We start from the raw sequence: 25565 nt of genomic DNA on the forward strand, positions 1-25565 counted from the left end.
TTCACACACTGGCCCGCTGAGTTACTCCAGCATTTTGTGTCTATCTTCAGTATGAATATTGATTTCTCTAACTTCAAATGCATCCACCTCACTCTCCATCCCTCCCCCACCCTTATCATCGTACTAGTTTCACTGTCACCCTGTTGAGTTTGACTCTCTGTATAACTTGTTATCACATAGCCCACAGCCAATAATGGACCATTGTGGGCTCCACCTTTCTTTGATCATCATTCCTTTTTGCATATCTTTCATTCATTTATTCTATATTTCTCTATATCACCGTCTATATCTCTTGTTTCCCTTTCCACCCGCCTCTCAGTCTGAAGAAGAGTCTCGACCCAAAACGTCACCTATTCCTTTTCTCCTGGGATGCTGCCTGACCCGCTGAGTTACTCCAGCTTTTTGTGTCTATCTTCACTTTAAACCTGAATCTGCAGTTCCTTCCTACGCAACTATTAATTTCATTGACCCGGTAAAAACTGACATGCAATGTTTCTATGACATCCAGTAAGTTGTTGTGGGAAATTGAGCAAAGTAATGTGAGTTCACTCGAATCTGGTAGAGCATGTAATTGGACCTTGTTGGGTATTAGTTTAGCATTGGTTTTTTTCTCAATGCTAACATACTCGCTTGATAATGCTGGTATTGAAGCCTCGGGCTAGATTATATTCCCAAGAATTTGGCGTCTGTTTGCCAACTGCTTTTAATTGTTAGTGTCGCTGATAACTGGGGACTGAGATGATAGGAGAGAAGCTACTGCTTATCATGTTGCAAAAGATATGGCTGGATGTCAATATTTATGCTGTCGTGCACTGTTGGCAGTAGTAAGAAAATATCTTGTTAGTTAATACCCTCCACAATATCTCTCTCATATGGAGGATGTAGATCTGCGATTTCTTGGATAGTTTGGTTAATGTAGGAGATTAACTTTGAAAGAGTGGTTCATAGTTGGTGTAATATAAGACCAACGCTGGTTCAAGTTTATTTCAGAACTAGAAAAGAATGCAGGACATTGTGGGCCATAGGGTCTGTTCCTGTGCTGCATTGTTCTATGATCTACATGACAAGTAAAGCATGTAGTGCATATCAGCAAACGGAGATAAAATGTGAAGGTGCCTGCTGAAAGACATGCAATATACTGTAAATTGTAGACTCACATTTAGGATTCCCACAGAGTTGTGCAGCATGGAAACGGGCCCTTTGATCCATCGTGTTTTTACTGGCCATCGAATACGTATTTAGTTTAGTTTAGTGATACCGTGTGGAAACAGGCCCTTCGGCCCAAAGGGGTCTGCGCCGACCAGCGATCTCCACATATTAACACTATCCTTCACGAGGGACAATTTTTACATTTACCAAGCTAAGTAATTTTACATTTACCGTACCAAACCTGTACGTCTTTGGAGTGTGGGAGGAAACAGAAGAACTCAGAAAAAACCCACGCAGGTCACGGGGAGAACGTACAAAATCTGTACAGGCAGCACCCGTAGTCAGGATCGAACCCCGGGTCTCCGGCGCTGCATTCGCTGTAAGGCAGCAACTCTACCGCTGCGCCACCGTGCCGCCCATACCTATCTATAGGGATCCCATTTTCCAACACTCAGCAGTAGCCTTCTATGCCTTGGAGTTTCAATTTCTCATCTAAACACAATGTAAATATATCACGAGAGTACCTACCTACAATACTTTCTCAGAAAGTGGGCAAACACTCTGAATCTTAAATTAATTCTGTCCCTCATTTATTTATTTTTTCCCCAAAATATTTCTCCACCACTGATTTTAGACTCGCTGGCCTGAAATTTCTTGGCTTATTCAAAGATGTGTGTTTGCTGCCCTCCAGTCATCTGGCACTTCGTGGCCAGATGTGATTTGAAAATGTCAATCATTGCCCCTGCATATCCCCTGCATTGTCTCTCAAAGAACCTGGGTTATATTTCATCAGGCTATGAGGATTTATTCCATTTTATACTCACTAAGATATTTAATATCCTCTATCAATAAAAAATATACAAGTTGCTATGGGTTCTTTGTTCATAGGGCAAATGATCAAGATAGATTGCAATGCTGACCTTGAGTGTTCTGTTTGTGCAATTTATGTTCCATCCAAGCTATTGTCTGCACTCCTGTCTCACTCTCAATGGTTGTCCCAATGATCGTTTCTGTAAATTGAAAAGTTGAAGTAAATTAGTCAGTGCTATAATTATGTACATTGATTTTAGTCCCAAAATAACTGCACCAATTTGATTTTTGCTTTCCTTGCTTCTGTCCAGTTCTCGACTGAAGTGAGATGATTTCTGATAACCATAGAACTATCTTTTGAGATGTTTGTCTGATTTTTGTCCCTCAATGCCAGTGCCAGTAGGCGGCTTGGTAGCACAATGGTAGAGTTGCTGCCTTGCAGCACCAGAGATCCGGATTTGATCCTGACTGTGTGTGTTGTCTGTAGGGTTTGTACGTTCTCCACGTGACTGCGTGGGTTTTCTCCAGATGCTTGGGTTTCCTCCCACACTCCAAAGACATACAGGTTTGTGGGGTAATTGGCTTCGGTAAAGATTGTAATTTTTTTTCTAGTTTGTAGGATAGTGGTAGTATATGGGGATAGCTGGTTGGCGTAGACTCGGTGGGTCGAAGGCCTGTTTCCGCACTCTATCTCTAAACTAATCCGAAGGGTCTCCACACCAAGACGAAGGTATTCTGTACTTTTATTTGAACTACTGTTTTATTAATTTTATTAATTGGTGGACAAGGTGACTAACAGAACAATTTTTCAGAATGCATGGGGGGGGGGGCAAGCTTGCTCGAAGAAAACTGATAGTGTGGTTGGATTGCATGACTCAGACTCAGAACTGCTGTAGCTTTGGGAGCAACAACAGCAGCAGCAGGAGGAGATTAGCAAGAGATACGACTGATTGGCTCTAGCCCAAGTGGGAGGAGAGAAGTGAAAACAGTTTAAGTACAGGTCAAGGACAGGCAGACTTGACTCAGAACTGCTGTAGCTTTGGGAGCAACAACAGCAGCAGCAGGAGGAGATTAGCAGGAGATACGACTGATTGGCTCTAGCCCAAGTGGGAGGAGAGAAGTGAGACAGTGCTGGGAAAACAGTTGAAAACTGAGGAATTTGGTTTGTAAATTGGTAAATCAGGCAATTTATCAGTCAATTTAAGTAAGACTGCTCTTAGGGAGCGGCAGTGAGTGAGCGGCCTTGTGAGTGAAGTGCCCTGTGAGAAAAGTGTGAGTCTTTGGCTCGAGAGTCCCTGTGAGAAAAGTGTGAGTCTTTGGCTCGAGAGTCCCTGTGAGTAAAGTGTGAGTCTTTGGCTCGAGAGTCTTCGGAGAGGAGGCTGAGGAGAGGAGACTACGCAAAACACTGCAGAGGGAGAGACGAAAGAAGGAGATGTCAGGCAAGCTGATTCAGTGTGATGCTTGCAGTATGTGGGAGGTCAAGGACACCACTGGTGCCTCTGGCTACTACAAATGCGAAAAGTGCATCCAGGTAGAGCTCCTGAAGGGCCGTGTTGGGGAACTGGAGAAGCAAGTGGATGACCTCCGGTTCGTCCGAGAAACGGAGTCGTTCCTCGACAAGTCTTACAGTACGATTGTTACACCTAAGGTACTGGAAGAGAGAAGGTGGGAGACAGTGAGAACGGGAGGGAAGCATGGAATGCCAACATCCCCGGGTGGTTGTACCTCTTGTGAACAGGTTCACCCACTTAGAAGCTGTCGGGACAGAAGAGGTGTTTACACTGGGCGGCGGACTGGATTGTGATGCGAATAGGGCTGTTGAGCCAAAACCAAAAAGGCCTAAGGCAGGCAACGCCATTGTAGTAGGAGACTCCATTGTGAGAGGTACGGACAGGGGTTTCTGCGGCAACAGACGGGATGCGAGGATGGTGTGCTGCCTTCCTGGTGCCAGGATCCAGGATGTCACGGACAGAGTGCAGAAAATCCTCAAGGGCGAAGGTGAACATCCGGAAGTGGTAGTGCATGTCGGCACAAACGATGTCGGAAAGAAGGGGATGAATATTCTGCAGCGTGACTTTAGAGAGCTCGGAAAAATGCTGAAAAGCAGGACCTCCAGGGTTGTTATCTCCGGTTTGCTTCCAGTTCCTCGTGCTGGCGAGAGCAGGAACAGGGAGATACGGGACCTGAACGTGTGGCTGAGGAACTGGTGCACGGGGCAGGGATTTAGATTCTTAGATCACTGGGATCTGTTTTGGGGTAAGGGGGAACTGTACAAAAGGGACGGATTGCATCTTAACAGGTGTGGGACCAGCATTCTGGCAGGCAGGTTTGCCACTGCTACACGGGTGGTTTTAAACTGAATAAGGGGGGTGGGGTGTCGAATGGGCTAGTGGAGGATGGAGTTAAAGGGAAAGGGTTTCTTAAATGTGTGAGCATAGAGACAGAGGGGTGTAAAATGAGGGTAGAAGCAATAGGTAGCAAGGCGAAAAGTAAAAGTGGCAGGCAGACAAAACCAGGGCAAAAATCAAAAAGGGCCACTTTTCAACAAAATTGTATAAGGGGTAAGAGTGTTGTAAAAACAAGCCTGAAGGCTTTGTGTCTCAATGCAAGGAGCATTCGTAATAAGGTGGATGAGTTGAATGTGCAGATAGCTATTAATGACTATGATATAGTTGGGATCACGGAGACATGGCTCCAGGGTGACCAAGGCTGGGAGCTGAACATCCAGGGATATTCAATATTCAGGAGGGATAGAGAGAAAGGAAAAGGAGGTGGGGTAGCGTTGCTGATTAGAGAGGAGATTAACGCAATGGAAAGGAAGGACATTAGTTTGCAGGATGTGTAATCGGTATGGGTAGAGCTGCGAAACACTAAGGGGCAGAAAACGCTGGTGGGTGTTGTGTACAGGCCACCTAACAGTAGTAGTGAAGTTGGAGATGGTATCAAACAGGAAATTAGAAATGCATGCGACAAAGGCAAAACCGTTATAATGGGTGACTTCAATCTACATATAGATTGGGTGAATCAAATTGGCAGGGGTGCTGAGGAAGAGGATTTTTTGGAATGTATGCGGGATAGTTATCTAAATCAACATGTAGAGGAACCAACGAGAGAGCAGGCTATTTTAGACTGGGTATTGAGTAATGAGGAAGGGTTAGTTAGTAGTCTTGTTGTACGTGCCCCCTTGGGCAAGAGTGACCATAATATGGTTGAGTTCTTCATTAGGATGGAGAGTGACATTGTTAATTCAGAAACAATGGTTCTGAACTTAAAGAAAGGTAACTTTGAGGGTATGAGACGTGAATTGGCCAAGATTGACTGGCAATTAATTCTAAAAGGGTTGACGGTGGATATGCAATGGAAGACATTTAAAGACTGCATGGATGAACTACAAAAATTGCTCATCCCAGTTTGGCAAAAGAATAAATCAGGGAAGGTAGTGCATCCGTGGATAACAAGGGAAATCAGGGATAGTATCAAAGCGAAGGATGATGCGTACAAATTAGCCAGAAAAAGCAGCATACCGGAGGACTGGGAGAAATTCAGAGACCAGCAGAGGAGGACAAAGGGCTTAATTAGGAAAGGAAAAATAGATTATGAAAGAAAACTGGCAGGGAACATAAAAACTGACTGCAAAAGTTTTTATAGATATGTGAAAAGAAAGAGATTAGTTAAAACAAATGTAGGTCCCTTGCAGTCAGAAACGGGTGAGTTGATCATGGGGAACAAGGATATGGCGGACCAATTGAATAACTACTTTGGTTCCGTCTTCACTAAGGAAGACATAAATAATCTGCCGGAAATAGCAGGGGACCGCGGGTCAAAGGAGTTGGAGGAATTGAGTGAAATCCAGGTTAGCCGGGAAGTGGTGTTGGGTAAATTAAATGGATTAAAGGCCGATAAATCCCCAGGGCCAGATAGGCTGCATCCCAGAGTACTTAAGGAAGTAGCTCCAGAAATAGTGGATGCATTAGTAATAATCTTTCAAAACTCTTTAGATTCTGGAGTAGTTCCTGAGGATTGGCGGGTAGCAAACGTAACCCCACTTTTTAAGAAGGGAGGGAGAGAGAAAACGGGGAATTACAGACCAGTTAGTCTAACATCGGTAGTGGGGAAACTGCTAGAGTCAGTTATTAAAGATGGGATAGCAGCACATTTGGAAAGTGGTGAAATCATTGGACAAAGTCAGCATGGATTTACAAAAGGTAAATCATGTCTGACGAATCTTATAGAATATTTCGAGGATGTAACTAGTAGCGTGGATAGGGGAGAACCAGTGGATGTGGTGTATCTGGACTTCCAGAAGGCTTTCGACAAGGTCCCACATAAGAGATTAGTTTACAAACTTAAAGCACACGGCATTGGGGGTTCAGTATTGATGTGGATAGAGAACTGGCTGGCAAACAGGAAGCAAAGAGTAGGAGTAAACGGGTCCTTTTCACAATGGCAGGCAGTGACTAGTGGGGTACCGCAAGGCTCAATGCTGGGACCCCAGCTATTTACAATATATATTAATGATCTGGATGAGGGAATTGAAGGCAATATCTCCAAGTTTGCGGATGACACTAAGCTGGGGGGCAGTGTTAGCTGTGAGGAGGATGCTAGGAGACTGCAAGGTGACTTGGATAGGCTGGGTGAGTGGGCAAATGTTTGGCAGATGCAGTATAATGTGGATAAATGTGAGGTTATCCATTTTGGTGGCAAAAACAGGAAAGCAGACTATTATCTAAATGGTGGCCGACTAGGAAAAGGGGAGATGCAGCGAGACCTGGGTGTCATGGTACACCAGTCATTGAAAGTAGGCATGCAGGTGCAGCAGGCAGTGAAAAAAGCGAATGGTATGTTAGCTTTCATAGCAAAAGGATTTGAGTATAGGAGCAGGGAGGTTCTACTGCAGTTGTACAGGGTCTTGGTGAGACCACACCTGGAGTATTGCGTACAGTTTTGGTCTCCAAATCTGAGGAAGGACATTATTGCCATAGAGGGAGTGCAGAGAAGGTTCACCAGACTGATTCCTGGGATGTCAGGACTGTCTTATGAAGAAAGACAGGATAGACTTGGTTTATACTCTCTAGAATTTAGGAGATTGAGAGGGGATCTTATAGAAACTTACAAAATTCTTAAGGGGTTGGACAGGTTAGATGCAGGAAGATTGCTCCCGATGTTGGGGAAGTCCAGGACAAGGGGTCACAGCTTAAGGATAAGGGGGAAATCCTTTAAAACCGAGATGAGAAGAACTTTTTTCACACAGAGAGTGGTGAATCTCTGGAACTCCCTGCCACAGAGGGTAGTCGAGGCCAGTTCATTGGCTATATTTAAGAGGGAGTTAGATGTGGCCCTTGTGGCTAAGGGGATCAGAGGGTATGGAGAGAAGGCAGGTACGGGATACTGAGTTGGATGATCAGCCATAATCATATTGAATGGCGGTGCAGGCTCGAAGGGCCGAATGGCCTACTCCTGCACCTAATTTCTATGTTTCTATGTTTCTATATGCTTCAACATGGGGTAACATTATTTAATACCACTGGCAAAGATCTTTGTACTGTAATCAAAGAAGTATCATATGACAAGAATCACTAGGTTATGGCCAGGTTTGCTAAATCTAAATGAGTTAATTTCAGCAGGACTCCCATGATGAAAATGATATCTATTTAGGTATAAAAATCTATTATGCTACTTTACTGATGTCCAGGTATATCCTCGGTATCTCCCTCTCTCCTGACTCAGTCTGAAGAAGGGTCTCGACCCGAAACGTCACCCATTCCTTCTATCCAGAGATGTTGCCTGTCCTGCTCAGTTACTCCAGCATTTTTTGTCTATTTACTGATGAATCTGCAAGATGTTTTTTTCAAAACTATAGTTACCCTTTGTATATAGTAGTTACATGAATTCTAGTTACATTATAATTTCCATTGTCTTCTGGAGAGATGGTCCTCTGCATTTATATTTCTGTGCTTTCTAAAATCTGTTAATCATTTGGCAGCTCCAAAGCCAAGTTGTTCTGCCCATCACACTACATCTCTTACCATCTGACCTCCCTTTCCAAACAACATCCAATAGCCCTTTATAATCTGTTTTCATTACTGGAATGGAGGAAGACCATGATTATGATCTAGCCTGGCTTAGAACATAGAACATAGAACATAGACAAATACTGCACAGGAACAGACCTTTTGCCCACAATTTCTGTGCCGAACATCCATCCATTCCCTAAATATCCATGTGTCGATCTCATTGCCTCTTAAACACCACTATCGTATTTGCCTCCACCACCACCCTTGGCAGCATGTTCCAGGCACTCACCACCCTCTGTGTAAAATAATTTGCCTGGCACATCTCCTTTAAACCTGCCCTAACCAATGAAGGCAAGCATACCGTATGCCATTCTTCACCACTCTATCTACTTGTGTTGCCATCTTCAGGGAGTTACGGACTTAGACGTCCAAGATCCCTCTGCATGTCTATGCTGTTAAAGGTCTTGCCATCATTGGATACCTTCTCCTTGCACTTGCCTTTCCAAAGTGCAAGACCTCACAATAGCTCTGATTAAATACTATCTGCCTTTTCTCTGCCTACTTCTGCAGTTGATCTATATCCTGCTGTATATTTTAACAGCCTTACTCACCCTCCACAACTCTAGTAATCTGAGTGTCACCTACAAAGTTACTAATATTTGTATCCGAATCATTTCCATGCAATGGAGACAAACAACAGAGGTCACAGCACAAGTCTCTGCAGAACTTGTGCAGGGACAGGTTCCTCCAGCTAGAATGATGCCTTTCCACTACTTCTAGACTTCAGTCTTCTATCAGCAAACAGTTATGAATCCATAACACCGAGTCATTGTTAAAGACCAAGGCTGACCCCAAACCCATTCTGCTTTCAATTAGGGGTAGCTTGTGTGACTAAGTCTGGAGATGGGTTCCGACACAAGACATCACCCATCCTTTTTCTCTAGAGATGCTGCCCGAACCGCTGAGTTACTCCAGCACTTTGTGTCCAGCTTGTGTGACTAATGAGCCCTCAAAGATTTAAGGAATGAAGCAAATGGGTTTATGGTTGGCAAACCCTGATGCTAGAAGTAGGTGTAGAGGGCCAAAAACCTACGGTGTGTGCAGAAATCTTTACTGCAAGCCCAGAAGACACCGCCTTCCACTACATCAAGTAGTCCCCATCCCAACTCCCCACAGGCAATCTCAAACTTCAGATAGCCCTTGCTTTCTCTCTCTATCCCCTTCCCGGTTCTCCCACTAGTCTTACTGTCTCCCACTACATTCTATCTTTGACCCGCCCCTCTCCTGACATCAATCTGAAGAAGGGTCTCGACCTGAAACTTCGCCATTTCTTCTCTCCAGAGATGCTGCCTCACCCGCTGAGTTACTCCAGCATTATGTGTCTACCAATCTCAAACTCACCTTGCTTTGACCAGTTGCCTTGCTCTCCTGTGTCAGAGTGGCTATCCAGCAGGATTTGGATCTAAAATAACACAATAACGCACCTTGTGATTAATTTCAACTGAGCATTAGGGAAATGCATCCTTTCCATTGTAATTTTACACCAGCCAAATTTCTGGGATGGTGTGAAATGATCAAAATGGTTTACATAACATATCTCTTGAGTGTTCACATAATACAAAAAAAAGTGGTCATGCGGTAGAATGTTGAGGTTGGTGTGCTTTCAATGATCTAATGATGTTATGATTGATCGGAAAATCTCTACTGCAGTGGCTGCAGTCTGACAGAAATAGTACTGTTGATCAAAGTGTACGAAGAAACTGCAGGTGCTGGTTTTTACTGAAGGTAGACACAAAATTCTGGAGCAACTCGGCCGGTCATGTAGCATCTCTGGTGGAAAAGAAACGGGTGACGTATCAGGTCGGAACCTTTCTTCGTGTTTGTATTGGTGCATTTGAGAGTGTTGGTGCAGTAGTGGGTAACCTAGACATGAATATTAAAGGGAGCAGGACACAGGGTACAAACACTGGCCTTTGACTTAGTCAAACAGCACGGAAACTGACCTTTGGTCCAACTCGCCCATGCCAACCAAAATGTCCCATATAAGCTGCATTTGCCCCATCTATGCTCCATTTACCCACATTTGGCCCATATCCTCACAACCTTTTCCTACCCATGTAAATGTCAAAATCAATATCTACACATATCTAAAGCTCAGATCTTGTTATCTTCCGGTTTGCGCGGTCATTGTATTTGCACAAACACGGTACGCGATAGAGCTACGATTTTTCGCCAGCTTACTCACCGTTCTCATGAGCTGCAATTGCACCAAGTTTTATTCCGATCAATGGTCTAATGTAAAAGTTAGCGAGGTTTGAAAAATCGTAAAAACTGCGTGTGCGCAGATCGATCTCATCTCCTGCCGTTCAGAGCCGCATGGATTTCTCTTTTCTCCTGTCACTTCCGCCCCTTCCTGCACCATCGGGTTAGTGGCGGCGCCTAATGGCAGCGGCTCGACTACAGTCATCTGTCTTTTTTTATTTTTGTCTTGTTAAATGTATGTCTTGAGATAGTTTTTATTATTTTTTTTAGCTGTGTATATGTGGGGGGTGGTGGGGGGGCTGTGGGGGAAACCGTTTTAAATCTCTTCCCTGTGCGGGGACCCGACTATTCCCTGTCGGGTCTCGGATGTCGTTGGGCCTAACATCGTGGAGCCGGCGTCAACCTCCAGCCAGGACTAACCTGAGGGCTCCAGTTGCAGAGCCTGCGGAACTGACATCGCGGAGCTGGCCAACTTCGGAGCGGGAAGAGCTGTGGTGGCGCGCGGCTGCGACCCGACTTTTGGAGTTCGGAGGCACCGGCCGCAGACCCGGTGGACGGGAACATCAGGAGCTCGCAGGTCCCTGGTGGGAGACCGCTTTTCTGAGCTCCGCAACGGCGACTTCTCCCGCTGGAATCGCGGGTTTAAGGACATGGAGCCGGGGCCTAACATCGCCCGGCGTGGCTTAAACGGCCTCAGGACTTACCATCGCCCGCCGGGGGCTTTAACATCGGAGCCCCAGTTCGCCTCGACACTGCAGTTGGACTGCTGGACCACGGGAGAAGGAACAAAGGGAAGAGATAAAGACTTTGCCTTCCATCACAGTGAGGAGATGTTGGAGACTCACTGTGATGGATGTTTATGTAAACTATGTTAAGTGTGGGTCTTGGATTGTGTTTGTAATGTAAAAAACTGTAGAAATGATATTTCGTTCAAACCTAGGTTTGAATGACAATAAATTGCATTCTATTCTATTCTATTCTACCATCGCGTCTTTACTGGAGCTTAGGGAGGCTCTGGATGGCCGGCAGATGTCTCCAACCAGACACAATTTTCAGAGGGAGATTGGGTCGGAGACCCGACCCGAAGCAGCCCAGCGTCGGAGACCCAGCCCAGCCCGGAATCGGAGACCCATCCCAGCCCGGAGTCGGAGACCCAGCCCAGCCCAGCGTCGGAGACCCAGCCCGGCCAAGCGTCAGAGACCCAGCCCAGCCCAGCATCAGAGACCCAGCCCAGCCCGGAGTCAGAGATGTCGCCAAACGGAAATCGGAGACTCTGATCCCGGCGGAGGAGCTCCCGCTGTGAGTCCCCATCGCAACGCAAATTCTCTGCCTCAGAAAGCAGTGGAGGCCAATTCTTTGGATGCTTTCAAGAGAGAGTTAGATAGAGCTCTTGAAGATAGTGGAGGCAAGGGATATGGGGAGAAGGCTGGAACAGGGTACTGATTGTGGATGATTAGGCATGACCACAGTGAATGGCGGTGCTGGTTCAAAGGGCCGAATGGCCTACTCCTGCACCCATTGTCTATTGAGACCTGACAACATCCTCATAAACCTTCTCTATGCTCTTTCCAGTTTAATGGATTTTTTCCTGTAGCAGTGACCAAATCTAAACTTAATTCTCCAACTGCGGCATCGCCAACACCTGTACAACTGTCACATAATGTCCCAACTTCCACACTCAATTCCAAGACTGATGAATGCCAGCATTACTTTTATTAGACCCATTATTGTTTAATTTCTTGCATGGCTGGTGCATGCGAATCTGATTGCTTTTATGTTCTCTTGTGGTTTTTATTAGATCATTGTCCCTAAACGAACAGCTATCTGATCTTTGTGTTATAGACCCATAAAAATCAATGTGATTTTGAGGAGCAAATATGTAAGGAGATCGTAGATAGCTATAGATATAATGAGCTAATATATACATATACACACAGTCTGAAGAAGGGTTTCGGTCCGAAACGTTGCCTATTTCCTTCGCTCCATAGATGCTGCTGCACCCGCTGAGTTTCTCCAGCATTTTTGTGTACCTAATATATACATATATGTGATTTTAGCTTCCTGCATATCAACTGGGACTGCCATAGCAATAAGGATTCAAGTGTGTCAATTTTAGGTAACTAACTACAAACATACACCTGCACCTGTGGCCCACCTGGATGAATACCTATTTCTGCTCCCCCCCTTCCACCTGTATTCCTTCCTCTGGCTTCACAATTCATGCCTCATCTCCTTATCTCACACTATTGTTTATTCACCTCTGGCCTTTGTCCAACCGTCTGCCAACCAAAAACCTCCACTCACCATATTCACCTGGAACTTGCCAGACTTTGTCCCACCCCACCTATCTTCCAGCTTTTTTTCCTCTTCTCCCTCCCCTCCCTCACTATAATCAGTCTGAAGACGGGTCCTGAGCCAAAGCGTTGCCAATCCACATAATCCAAAGATGCTGCCTGCCCTGTTAGTTACTCCAGCACTTATTTTGTAAACCAGCATCTGCAGTTCCTTGTCTCTACATTAACTGGTAAAGTGGTTCAAGGAATGGCAAATGGAATTTGACCCAGATAAATGTGAATTAATATATTTTGGGAAGTTGAATCAAGGTTGGACATACAGTGGCTTGCAAAAGTATTCATACCCCTTGAACTTTTCCACATTTTGTCACATTACAACCACAAACGTAAATGTGGTCATTGGGATTTTATGTGATAGTCCAACACAAAGTGGTGCATAATTGTGAAGTGGAAGGAAAATGATACATGGTTTTCACATTTTTTTACAAATAAAAAACTGAAAAGTGTGGCGTGCAACAGCCCCCCCTGAGTCAATACTTTGTAGAACCACCTTTCGCTGCAATTACAGCTGCAAGTCTTTTGGGGTATGTCTCTACCAGCTTTGCACATCTAGAGACTGAAATTTTTGCCCATTCTTCTTTGCAAAATAGCTCAAGCTCAGTCAGATTGGATGGAGAGCGTCTGTGAACAGCAATTTTCAAGTCTTGCCAGAGATTCTCAATTGGATTTAGGTCTGGACTTTGACTGGGCCATTCTAACACATGAATATGCTTTGATCTAAACCATTCCACTGTAGCTCTGGCTGTATGTTTAGGGTCGTTGTCCTGCTGGAAGGTGAACCTCCGCCCCAGTCTCAAGTCTTTTGCAGACTCTAACAGGTTTTCTTCCAAGATTGCCCTGTATTTGGCTCCATCCATCTTCGCATCAACTCTGACCAGCTTCCCTGTCCCTGCTGAAGAAAAGCATCCCCACAGCATGATGCTGCCACCACCATGTTTCACAGTGGGGATGGTGTGTCCAGGGTGATGTGCAGTGTTAGTTTTCCGCCACACATAGCGTTTTGCATTTAGGCCAAAAACATCAATTTTGGTCTCATCTGACCAGAGCACCTTCCTCCACATGTTTGCTGTGTCCCCCACATGGCTTGTGGCAAACTGCAAACGGGACTTCTTATGGCTTTTTTTCAACAATGGCTTTCTTCTTGCCACTCTTCCATAAAGTCCCGATTTGTGGAGTGCACGACTAATAGTTGTCCTGTGGACAGATTCTCCCACCTGAACTGTGGATCTCTGCAGCTCCTCCAGAGTTACCATGGGCCTCTTGGCTGCTTCTCTGATCAATGCTCTCCTTGCCCGGCCTGTCAGTTTAGGTGGACGGCCATGTCTTGGTAGGTTTGCAGTTGTGCCATACTCTTTCCATTTTCGGATGATGGATTGAACAGTGCTCCGTGAGATGTTCAAAGTTTGGGATATTTTTTTATAACCTAACCCTGCTTTAAACTTCTCCACAACTTTATCCCTGACCTGTCTGGTGTGTTCCTTGGGCTTCATGATGCTGTTTGTTCACTAATGTTCTCTAACAAACCTCTGAGGCCTTCACAGAACAGCTGTATTTCTACTGAGATTAGATTACACACAAGTGGACTCTATTTACTAATTAGGTGACTTCTGAAGGCAATTGGTAGCACTGGATTTTATTTAGGGGTATCAGAATAAAGGTGGCTGAATACTTTTGCACGCCACACTTTTCAGTTTTTTATTTGTAAAACAATTTGAAAACCATGTATCATTTTCCTTCCACTTCACAATTATGCGCCACTTTGTGTTGGTCTATCACATAAAATCCCAATAAAATACAGTTACGTTTGTGGTTGTTACGTGACAAAATGTGGAAATGTTCAAGGGGTATGAATACTTTTGCAAGCCATTGTATACAGTGAATGACAGGGACCTGTGAAGTGTTGTAGAACAGAAAGTGGGTAAAGATATTCCTTAAAATTGGTGGCACAGGTAGACAAGGTGGTGAAGAAGATGTATGGCATACTTGCCTTCATCAGACATGGCATTGAGTACAATAGTTTGATGATATGTAACAAGACATTGGTATGCCTGCACCTGAAATATTGTGTGCAGTTCTGATCACCATAGAATCAGAATCAGATTTTATTTGCCAAGTATATTTTGCAGCATATGAGGAATTTCATTGGCCAGGTCAGTCATACAATTAAAAGCAACAGATCATCAAAAAATACATTTTAACATGAACATCCACCACAGTGACCCCTACACATTCCTCACTGTGATGGAAGGCGAAATAAAGTTCAAGTCCTTTCCCTTAACTCTTCCTCTGTTGTGGGCCTCGAGCCCCCGTTGATGGGAATGTCTTGACTCCCGTAGCCGGCAGCGTTCGGGCCCTCCGGGTTGAGGCAATCTGCTCCCGCATCGGGGGGATTTCAGCTCCCCGCGCCGGGCGATCGAACCGCGCGTCGGGGCTGGACGAACCTTCTGCGGCGTTGGAGCTCCCTACTCGGCCTCACCTGAGACTGCGAGCCCTTGATGTTGGTTCTACGGTGGGAGCGAACCAAGGCAAGGGATCAGCTCCGACGGTAAGTCCCGTCCCCCCCCCCCCCCCCACAGTGGGGATCACGACAGTCCGAGGAGGCTTCCAGCTCCATCGATCGAAGGCCGCACAGCCCGGAGAATGTGATCCGAAAATTGATCACATCTCCGGGAAGGTAAGAATTTGAAAAAATGTTTCCCCCGACCCTCTCCCTCCACACAAATCAAACCGAGCAACATTAAAACAACTTTCAACAAACGCTAAAAATAAAAACTGGTAATATAATTAAGCTGGAGAGGGTGCAAAATATTCCAGATGATGTTGCAGGGACTGGAAGGCATGAGTTGTAAGGAGAGAATAGATACGCTGAGACTTTTTTTCCCTGGAGTGAAGGAAGCTGACGGTTGACCTTGGAGAGATTTATAAAATCATGGAGGGTAATGGGTTTTCAGTCTTTTTTCAGAGTAGGGGTCTAAAACGGGAGAGTGTAGGTTTATAGTGAGAGGTGTATGATTTGAAGGGACCTGAGAGGCAATTTTGTTTTACACGGAGGGTCGTGGGTATTTGGATCAAGCTGCCAGGTGAAGTAGGTTTAAGTTTATTATTGTTGCATATACAGCAGTACAGTGAAAAGCTCATGTTTGCATGTTATCCAATCAAATCAGATGATACTACATACCAGTGCAATCAATCAAACTCAGGTACAAAAGGTAAAGCGAAGAGAAAAATGCCAGGGTGTAGAATATACTGTAGTTTCTTGGCAACAGAGGCGAATACAATGACAACGTTTAAAAGTTGTTAAAAAAATGGGTACTTGTATAGGAAAGGTTTAGTGATATGGGCCAAGTACAGGCAAATAGGACTATCAAAAGACATGGACAGGTTGGGCCAAAGGCTTTTTAACTCTAACATCACAAGAACTGTCCGTCAATCTCTCAATTGGCTTTAGATAGACACAACATGCTGGAGGAACTCAGCGGGTCAGACAGCATCTCGGGAGAAAAGGAATAGGTTATGTTTCAGGTCCATACCCTTCTTCACGAGACCCTGATCCAAAACGTCACCTATTCCTTTTCTCCAGAGATGCTGTCAGACCCACTGAGTTACTTCACTTTTTGTGTCTATCTTTGCTTTAAACCAGCGTCTGCAGTTCCTTCCTGCACGCTTCTCAATTGCTTTTGTTTCATGGCTTTAACCAATTAACCCATCTCTGAAATGAATTTTCCAGGTATGCATGTCACATTTTAAATAGTATTTAAATGTTACAATTGTTACATTGATAGAAACATAGTAACATAGAAAATAGGTGCAGGAGTAGGCCATTCGGCCCTTCGAGCCTGCACCGCCATTCAATATGATCATGGCTGATCATTCAACTCAGTATCCTGTACCTGCCTTCTCTCCATACCCCCTGATCCCTTTCGCCACAAGGGCCACATCTAATTCCCTCTTAAATATAGCCAATGAACTGGCCTCAACTACCTTCTGTGGCAGAGAATTCCAGAGATTCATCACTCTCTGTGTGAAAAATGTTTTCCTCATTGATGTGATATAAACTTAGGCTACTCACTTTTTTTTTAACCATGAATGAAAATGTCAATCATGCAGTGGAAGGCTGCCATCTGTGGCCATGACTGGGATTTAATTCCAATAACATTTGAGCACATGCCAAGCATTATGACCAGTATTGAGAGCAGTCGCTGTATGGGGAAAAAACAGCAGCAGGTTCAATAAGAAGCTGCAGAAATCAGACTGCACTGCACAGCACACGAATCAAATGTGTGGAGCAGTGTACAAGCAACTTTGTTTCCTCAGATTTTCAGCACAAGGTTTATGGCTGCTTGTGTTAAACTTTCTTTTCTTCGGTTCAGTTTAGTTTATTGTCACGTGTACTGAGGTACAGTGAAAAGCTTTTGTTGCATGCATGTTTCGTTCTGTCAGCGTGACTTATGAATAAAGTCTTCATAGGTTCTTCTGTACAATTATGTCTCAAATCATGGATCATGGAAGCGGCAAGCACAGGCCCTGTCTACTGGGTGAATAACTATCGTCAATACTTACAATGGCAGCCTTTATTTGTTGAAGATACTGTAACTCAGCAGAATGACTCTACTAATGTAAGCTAGAGAGCAGTCGCTATTTGATTCAGCAATTTGTTCAACTGCAGCCAGTATGATATTGAGCGAGGGAGGTTGAAAAATAAATGGTATTCTCAGTCATCAGCTCATTCCAAAACATACATTTAATATAATGACTTTGATCAATTTATAACGAGAGAAGAAAACGAGAGGTGATAAGCAGAGCAGTTGAGATTGTCTGCTGTTTTCACTTTTCTCCATTGGATAACATTTTGTACATTAAGTGCCAAATTCAATCTTGCTCCTGACTTGCACTCTTATCGATGTGATCCTCACCAGTCATTTCTACATTTGTAATTATCTCAATGGTCTGTTAGAAGATATTTTTGTGCATGATGTATTAAATGTGGAATTAAAAAACAACTTTTCAGAAGCAGTGTAACAGTTAGATTTAGCTCTTAGGGCCAAAGGAATTAAGGGATATGGGGGAAAAGCAGGAATTTAGATGATTTTAGATGATCTACCATGATCATATTGAATGGCTCCAAGGGCCGAAAGGCCTACTCTTGCACCTATTTTTCTATGTTTCTATCTTTCTAAACCATCAATTTGAAAAGAAGAACAAACTAACGTGTATGGCGAAAAGTAACTCCCCCCTGAATGAGTGGGGTTTTGGAGATTAAAAAATAAGTAGGGTTTTGGAGATTAAAAAAATACTGCAATGATTCATAGTATAATGGAAGTGTGAAGATCCTGATTAATATCCATGATCCATTTGGCATTTATTTATCCCATTGCATAATTTCAATAATTTGTGTGGCAGATTAAACATGTTAAATGGTCAGCTCGACATAGATTACAAGACCTACACCAGACCCAAACCAATTAGGAGCAGACGAGGGCATTCGATCCAATTTGTGATCCCAGCTACAAAGACAGATGTGTACAGCAATTTGTTCTTCCCACACACAATTAAAGCATGGAATAATCTCCACCCAACTATAGTTACCCAACCAGATGCAACTAAATTTAAAGTAGCTCTTTCTTCCCAATAATCCTTTCTGGCTTAATCCCTCCCTTCACCACCTCCAGTTTAAATTCCATTTGGAATATTTTGGAGGACCAAGAAACCAAGAACCAAGAACAGTGTAGCATTTTGTTTGAAACACCTCATTCCTACCATATCAGCAGATTAAACATTTATTGTAAAAGAAATAAGATGTCATAACATAGCTGGAAGAAAAGTTTCAGAAAACTGATGAACAACAATATATCATTAGGATAACTTCAGTGCTTCACAAACCAATGTTCTTTCATTTCAGCCTCTGTAAAGTAAATTAATCAGTTAGGATTTCTGAAATTATAACCAAACATCTACAACAATCAATTGCCTGGTCTCCTCTTAATAACTTGTAGGAAGGAACTGCAGATGCTGGTTTAAACCGAAGATAGACACAAAATGCTGGAGTGTCTCAGCGGGACAGGCAGAATCTCTGGATAGAAGGAATGGGTGATATTTCGGACCAAGACCCTTCCTCAGACTGCCAGTCTCCAGTCTGAGAAAGTCTGAGGAAGGGTCTTGTGTATTTGGGTGCTTGGAACAGACTTACAATAACACTCGGACACTGGAGTACACTAACAAGCTTCTTTATTCCAGGACGCCACCTTGAGTCTCCCTTGCGCATGCGTACTTGCCAAAATCATCACATATGCCAATTACTGATTTTTTTTTTTTTTTTAATTTTGCTGTCACATTCTGTTTAAATGCTTTTGCTGCAATCTAATTTCAATTTGTCCAGTTAATTTGAATATTACGGTGAACTTGCTTTACATTGTGCATTTTGCTTTCACCTCTAGCATCAGGATCAAACATAAATTAAAATTGAATACTTGATCTCTGGGTCATAATGTTTTCACATAAAACATTGAGTAAAATTAGTAAAAATTGAGTTAAATTATTTTCTATTTTGCAGAAGAATATGCAGTAAAATTAAATTATCTGCACCCGTCAAAAACAATTTTATACCCAGCTATTTTGATAGCTGGAATCCCGAGGCACTGGATACTAATGAAATGTAATCGTTAAACAAAGTCTGTATTGGTTTGGATCATGATATGCTTCTAATAAAAATATTATTCAAAAAAACAATTTTATTGCTCCTTTCTTGCACTCTACTAACCATTTCATCGACACCAGTATTCTCATATTCTTCTGCATCACGTTTGCAATTTGAGGTTTACTCATCCTCCTTGATGGAATTGAATGTTGTTCTCTGTATTTTCACCATGTACACAGGTATTCTAGGGAACAGTGTTATGTATTGTAATTGATATCCCACCGCAAAATTACACCAGAGCTAAGACTGGATAATCTGAAGTATAAAGCTACCAACATGCAACTCAGACTCCTGCCATGCATTGCTTGATCAGAGTGGAAGGAAAATAAAGAGGCTAATGTAAAATTCTCATCAGTTTTATAGTAGGTTCAGCAGATAACAATTTTGTGGGAAGGACATTGCAGCTAGCTTTCAGGTAAAATAATAGATAACATGAGGAAAATAATCTGCAAAAGGATGGCTAACAATTTTCATTTTGTGTTAGACATTTGAACAAGAGAAAGCTGCCAGGGGAAATAGTGCTTCTTTATAGTGATGCAATTTAATCATCTTAAATTAAATGAATAGATCGGGTAGATGTACAGAATTTCTTGCCCAGAGTAGGGAAATCGAGGGCCAGAGGACATGGGTCCAAGATTTAATAGGAATCTGAGGGGTAGCTTTTTCACACAAAGGGTGGTGGGTGTGTGGAACAAGCTTCCAGAGGAGGTAATTGAGGCTAGAACTATCCCAACATTTAAGAAACAGTTATGGGCCTGTCCCACTTGGCCGACTTTTTAGGTGACTGCAGGAGACTATGCAGTCGCCACATGTTCGCGGGTGGTTGCCGGGGAGTCGCCTTCATGGTCGTAAGGAGTTCCCGCATTCTGGGAACTAGTCGTGGCCTCATTATGGTCATCGTAAATTTTTCAACTGTGGAAAAATTAGCGGCGACTAGAATGAAGCCGCCATGGAGAGTAGCGAGAATTCTCGAGCCGTAGGTGGGTTGCCAGGAGGTCCTAATGGGTTGACAGGAGGTCGAAGGTTCTCGGAGGTTCTCGTAGGTTGTAGCCGGTGCTGACCGTTGAATTTCATTGGCTCATTGGCAAAAAAAAAAAGTAAGCAGTCGTTTTCTGAACCAAGGATAACCGACTGGTAATGTTAAATGTCCGCCGAGCTTCACAGCCGCGTATCTCTGGCTTCTTAAAAGTTCTCTCTTAAAAAAAATTTCAGCGGGTCAGGCAATCTTGCTCTGTGGAATGAGAAACCATTAATGTTTCAGATCAATAATCCTACTGAGGCAAGAAGACTGAAGGCAATAATCCTACTGAGGCAAGATGCCAAGAGCCGCCGTGGCGGTTCTTGGCATACCAGTTCCAGAAGATAAAAAGATTTGGAATTCATTTGGATTTAGTTAAACTAGTAATTTAAGTCGGAACTAGTCAAGTAATGGTCAGGACAGTTCCTAACAGTTTCTTGTCATTAATTGATGCTTTCTTCCAGAGGCTTCAGTATTATATTCCATGCCCTGTGAATGCAGTGATTGGATGTCAATTCAATTGTGATTGTTGGAAGGGAGTGCTACAATTAATTATCTAATCTTGGATTCATTTTGCTATTTGCCACTCCGTAACTAAGAAATCTACTCCCAAACTGCACTCTCAACTTCATGTATAAGGCAGCGACCCGACTTCGGAGCCTCGGGCCCAGTGGATGACAACGTCGGGAGCTCACAGGTCCCAGGTTGGTGACCAGTTTTCTGGAGCTCCCGCAACGACAGCTTCGTCCGCTGAACTGGAGGGTGGCAGCTTCGACCGCCCCGGGTCGCGGAGTTTGAACCAGCCCGTTCGCGGAGCTCGGATGGGGCCCCTACATCGAAAGCTGGATCGCCTCAAAGCAGAGGGATACGAGGAGGGAAGAGACAAGGACTTTAAGACAGTGAGGAGGTGCCTGGTAGACTCACTGTGGTGGATGTTCAACTGTGTTAAGTGTGTGTTTTGTTATCTTATTCTATGTTATGACTGCAAGGTATACCATTTCATTCAGAATGAAATGTCTGAATAACAATAAAGGATACTTTACTTTACTTATAAATCAAAATTGTTTGGAAAGAGTGTACTATTTTGTGAGTTGGATGAAACTGTTAATTGGCCAGCATCTGTTTCTGCACAATTATTATATTGCTGCATCAAGTAGCCGAAGCAATCCACTTTTCCACCTTCCAGACGAGATGTGATCATTGGTGGAGATTTAGAGGATGGGGTAAAAATAATGGGAAGTTCTAAATGATGAGAGAGAACTGATCTTTCGCTTTTACAAGTCTGAAGAAGGGTCTCAACCCGAAACGTTGCCTATTTCCTTCGCTCCATAGATGCTGCCTTACCCGCTGAGTTTCTCCAGGATTTTTGTCTACTTTCACTTTTAAAGAGTCGAGTTTGACATGAAGTCACTCTCAAGTGTGCAAGTTTTACTCAAGAGAGAAGCAACTAATTTTGGAGATTAGTATTATTATTTGCTTTGTTTATGCTGCAGGTCAAGTAAATTGGTTTGGTTTTGAAAGCCCTCGAAGCTTCTGGGACTTCATACGTGTGGCCTGCAGCAAGGTACCCCATAACTGCATCAGCAGCATTGAAAACATGGAGAACGTAAGCTCGTCAAGGGCAAAGGTTAGAAACCAGCTGAATTCCAGATACTGGTTGCAAATGTTAATATTCTACGTTGGCAAAAGCTGCATTTATGTTACACAAGCTCAGGATAATGTTGCAGATTTACTACAGGACATGGGAGCCGGGATATACGTGCAGACGGGAGACATGAAAGCTGGTGGGAGGATGTCCTGGAGGAATTTTAATGAGGGAAAGAATTTTGGACCCCATTTTATGGGGCAAGATAAACCTGATATTCTGGACACTTTAACCAGAGTATTGCATTGAGATTTACGAACCACCCAAGCAATTGAAAATGGTGTCAAGGTTACTGGGAGAGAGATAAAGTAATTGTATCCAGACATCTTCAAAGACGTGTATATGCTCATGTGTCTCGGTATGGAAGGGCATCAATAATCATGTTAGTGTGGCGTTGGACTCATTGGACAGTGATTTTCATGTGTAGGTTTGTGCTGGAGGAGCTGTGTTGTAATTTGCTTTGCTAAATTTTAATGTGAGTCTAGAACTGGTGATCAGCCAGAGAAGGGATAATGTATATTGACGATTTAATTTTAGGCAAAATAAGAGTAGCTGCAAACTTGCCGTTTGTGAAAGAAGAAAGATGGGACACCAAGAAGGAAGAATGCATTCAAAAGAGAGTTAGATAGAGCTCTTAAGGCTCTATGAATGCTTTCAAGAGAGAGCTAGACAGAGCTCTTAAAGATAGTGGAGTCAAGGGATATGGGGAGAAGGCAATAACGGGGTACTGATTGTGGATGATCAGCTATGATCACATTGAATGGCGGTGCTGGTTCAAAGGGCCGAATGGCCTTCTCCTGAATCTATTGTCTATGTAAATCCTGTTTCACTGTACCTCGGTACACATGACAATAAACTAAACTGAACTGTTTCTGGGTGGAAATACAAGAGATAAAAATGTCACTATTGCTCACCTGTCTAGTTTAGCCTAGGTGAATTGTCTGAGAATCAGAAGGGAACAGATACATCATCAATACAAATGTATTGGTGGGTGCTAAAAACAATGGCTTACATCCCTAAATCCAATTGTTATACTTTCATAGAAACATAGAAAATAGGTGCAGGAGGAGGCCATTCAGCCCTTCGAGCCAGCACTGCCATTCATTGTGATCATGGCTGATCGTCCCCAATCAATAACCCGTACCTGCCGTCTCCCCACATCCCTTGATTCCACTAGTCCCTAGAGCTCTATCTAACTCTCTCTTAAATCCATCCAGTGATTTGGCCTCCACTGCCTTCTGTGGCAGGGAATTCCACAAATTCACAACTCTCTGGGTGAAAAAGTTTTGTCTCACCTCAGTCTTAAATGGCCTCCCCTTTATTCTAAGAATGTGGCCCCTGGTTCTGGACTCGTCCAACATTGGGAACATCATGACTTAATGATAGGCAGAATTAAGGCAGAAAAGCATCAGATACCGTCCCATGTCAACTGAATTATTCTAACATTGTACTTTTGCAATGCTCAAGTTTTCTGCTTCCTTTGTTGTCATATAAATGAATTAATCAAATAGCCAAATACTTCAACAGGACTTCATTACAAAATATTGTTTGCCTAGTTCTACATTGAATATATAGCATATCAGTTTTATGGCACAGAAACAAGCCCTTTGGCTCAACTTGTCCATGCCAACCAAAGTGTCTTCCTCAGCTAATCCCAGTTGCCTGCACTTGGGATCTGTAAACCTTATCTTTCCATGTAACTGAACAAATGTCTTTTAATGTGGTAATTGGACCTGGCTCCACAGCTTCCTCTGGCAGCTCACGCCAGAGGAAGATGTTGGTAAGGCTGCATTTAGAGCATTGTGTTCAGTTCTGGGCACCATGTTAAGGGAAAGATGTTGCCAAGCTGGAAAGGGTACAGAGAAGATTTACAAGGATGTTGCCAGGGCTAGAGAGTCTGAGCTATAGGGAGAAGTTGAGTAGGCTGGGAATATATTTCTTGGAGTGCAGGAGGATGGGGGGGGGGGTGATCTTATCGAGGTGTATAAAATCATGAGAGGAATAGATGCACAGTCTCTTGCCCAGAGTAGGTGAATCGAGAACCAGAGGCCATAGGTTTAAGGTGAAGGGGAAAAGATTCAATAGTAATCTGAGGGGTCACTTTTTCACACAAAGGGAGGTGAGTGTATGAAACAAGCTGCCAGAGGAGGTAGTTGAGGCAGGGACTATCCCAACATTTAAGAAACAGTAAGACAGGTACATGGATAGGACAGGTTTGGAGGGACATGGACCAAACACAGGCAGGTCGGACTAGTGTATCTGGGATATGTTGGCCGGTGTGGGCGAGTTGGACCGAAGGACCTGTTTCCACACTGTATGACTCTTTTTCCACACAGAAGGTGGTGGATCATACTTGCATCTCAGGTTTCCTGTATATCTTTCCCCTCTCACATTAAACCTCTTTTAAGGAAGTAATTTTCTTTCCCTTGGGAAATAACTGTGATAATTCATTTTATTCATGCCACATGATTGTATAAACTTACATAAGGTCTCCCCTCAGTCTCCTTCACTCCAGAGAAAGCAATCCCAGCCTATCCAGTTTGTCCTTCTAACTCAAGCCTTCCATTCCAGCAACATCCCTATGAATCTTTTCTGCACCCTTGCTAACTTAATGACATCCTTCCTATACATTGGCACCCAGAACATCACAGACAGGTACATGGGTAGGATGGATTTGGAGGGATATGGGCCAAATGCAGGCTGGTGGGACTAGTATAGATGGGACATGTTGGTCGGTGTGGACAAGTTGGGTCGAAGGGCCTGTTCCCACGCTGCATGACTCTATGACAATATTCCTGAGTTTATCATTTCAGTCAAGATCGACTTCATTAAATGGGTGGGGTTATACTAAAGTTAGTAACGTTGAGAGGCTAGGTATGAGGTTCAGGGGCCAGCACTGGAACAGGCCGGCCATATGCAGTGGGATCCGACTTCTAACTCATCTATGCGTTCCAAATCATTCTGATTTCCATGTTGCAATGATCGGGAATGAAGTTCAGTGATGAGGTTACCCGTAAGAAGAATGTTACCTAGAAATGGTGACAAATGGTAATTATATAGAGGTCCAATGTCACATGCATACACACTCAATCTCCCAGCTTTATCTCACACCAGTTCTCAACCACTCTGCTGTCTCTGATTTGTTCCACTGCTTTGCCCATGTTCAGTGTTAGTTGACCAAAGGTTAACCTCCAAGAAAATACTGGGAAGACTTTATCATTCTCCAACTTCCAAGTGGCAAGTTCTTTTACACAGAGTGGTGGGTGGCTGGAACATGCTGCCAGGGGATGGTGTGGCGACTAATATGATAATGGCATTTAAGAGGCTTTTGGATAGGCATATGGATATGGAGGGTGGTGGATCAAATGCAGGCAGAGGAGATTAGTTGAACTTGGCATCATGATTGGCACAGGCATTGTGGGCTGTAGGGCCTGTTCCAGCACTACTGATCTATGCTTATGAACATGTTTATGTTCGATGTCCCAGGACATGGATAGGGACGATGTCCCAGGTCCCAGGTCACAGGAAACCATGCAAACTCCCCACAGACACCATCCAAGGACAGGATTGAACCCGGGTTTCTGGCACTGAGGTAGCAGCTCTATCTGCTGTGCCACTG

General features: G+C 43.7%; 1 protein-coding gene across 6 annotated transcripts in view; it reads left to right on the forward strand.

Annotated features, from left to right (window-relative positions):
- rundc3b (RUN domain containing 3B) overlaps positions 1 to 25565 on the forward strand; it is a 96142-nt gene that overhangs the window by 39437 nt on the left and 31140 nt on the right. For all 6 annotated transcript variants that reach the window (XM_033012946.1, XM_033012956.1, XM_033012963.1 and 3 more), the window contains exon 3: positions 21795 to 21928. In XM_033012946.1, the coding sequence (XP_032868837.1) occupies positions 21795 to 21928 (134 nt within the window). The remainder of the gene's footprint in view (positions 1 to 21794; positions 21929 to 25565) is intronic.

This window comes from Amblyraja radiata, chromosome 2, assembly GCF_010909765.2.
Source record: "Amblyraja radiata isolate CabotCenter1 chromosome 2, sAmbRad1.1.pri, whole genome shotgun sequence".
Lineage (NCBI taxonomy): Eukaryota > Metazoa > Chordata > Chondrichthyes > Rajiformes > Rajidae > Amblyraja > Amblyraja radiata.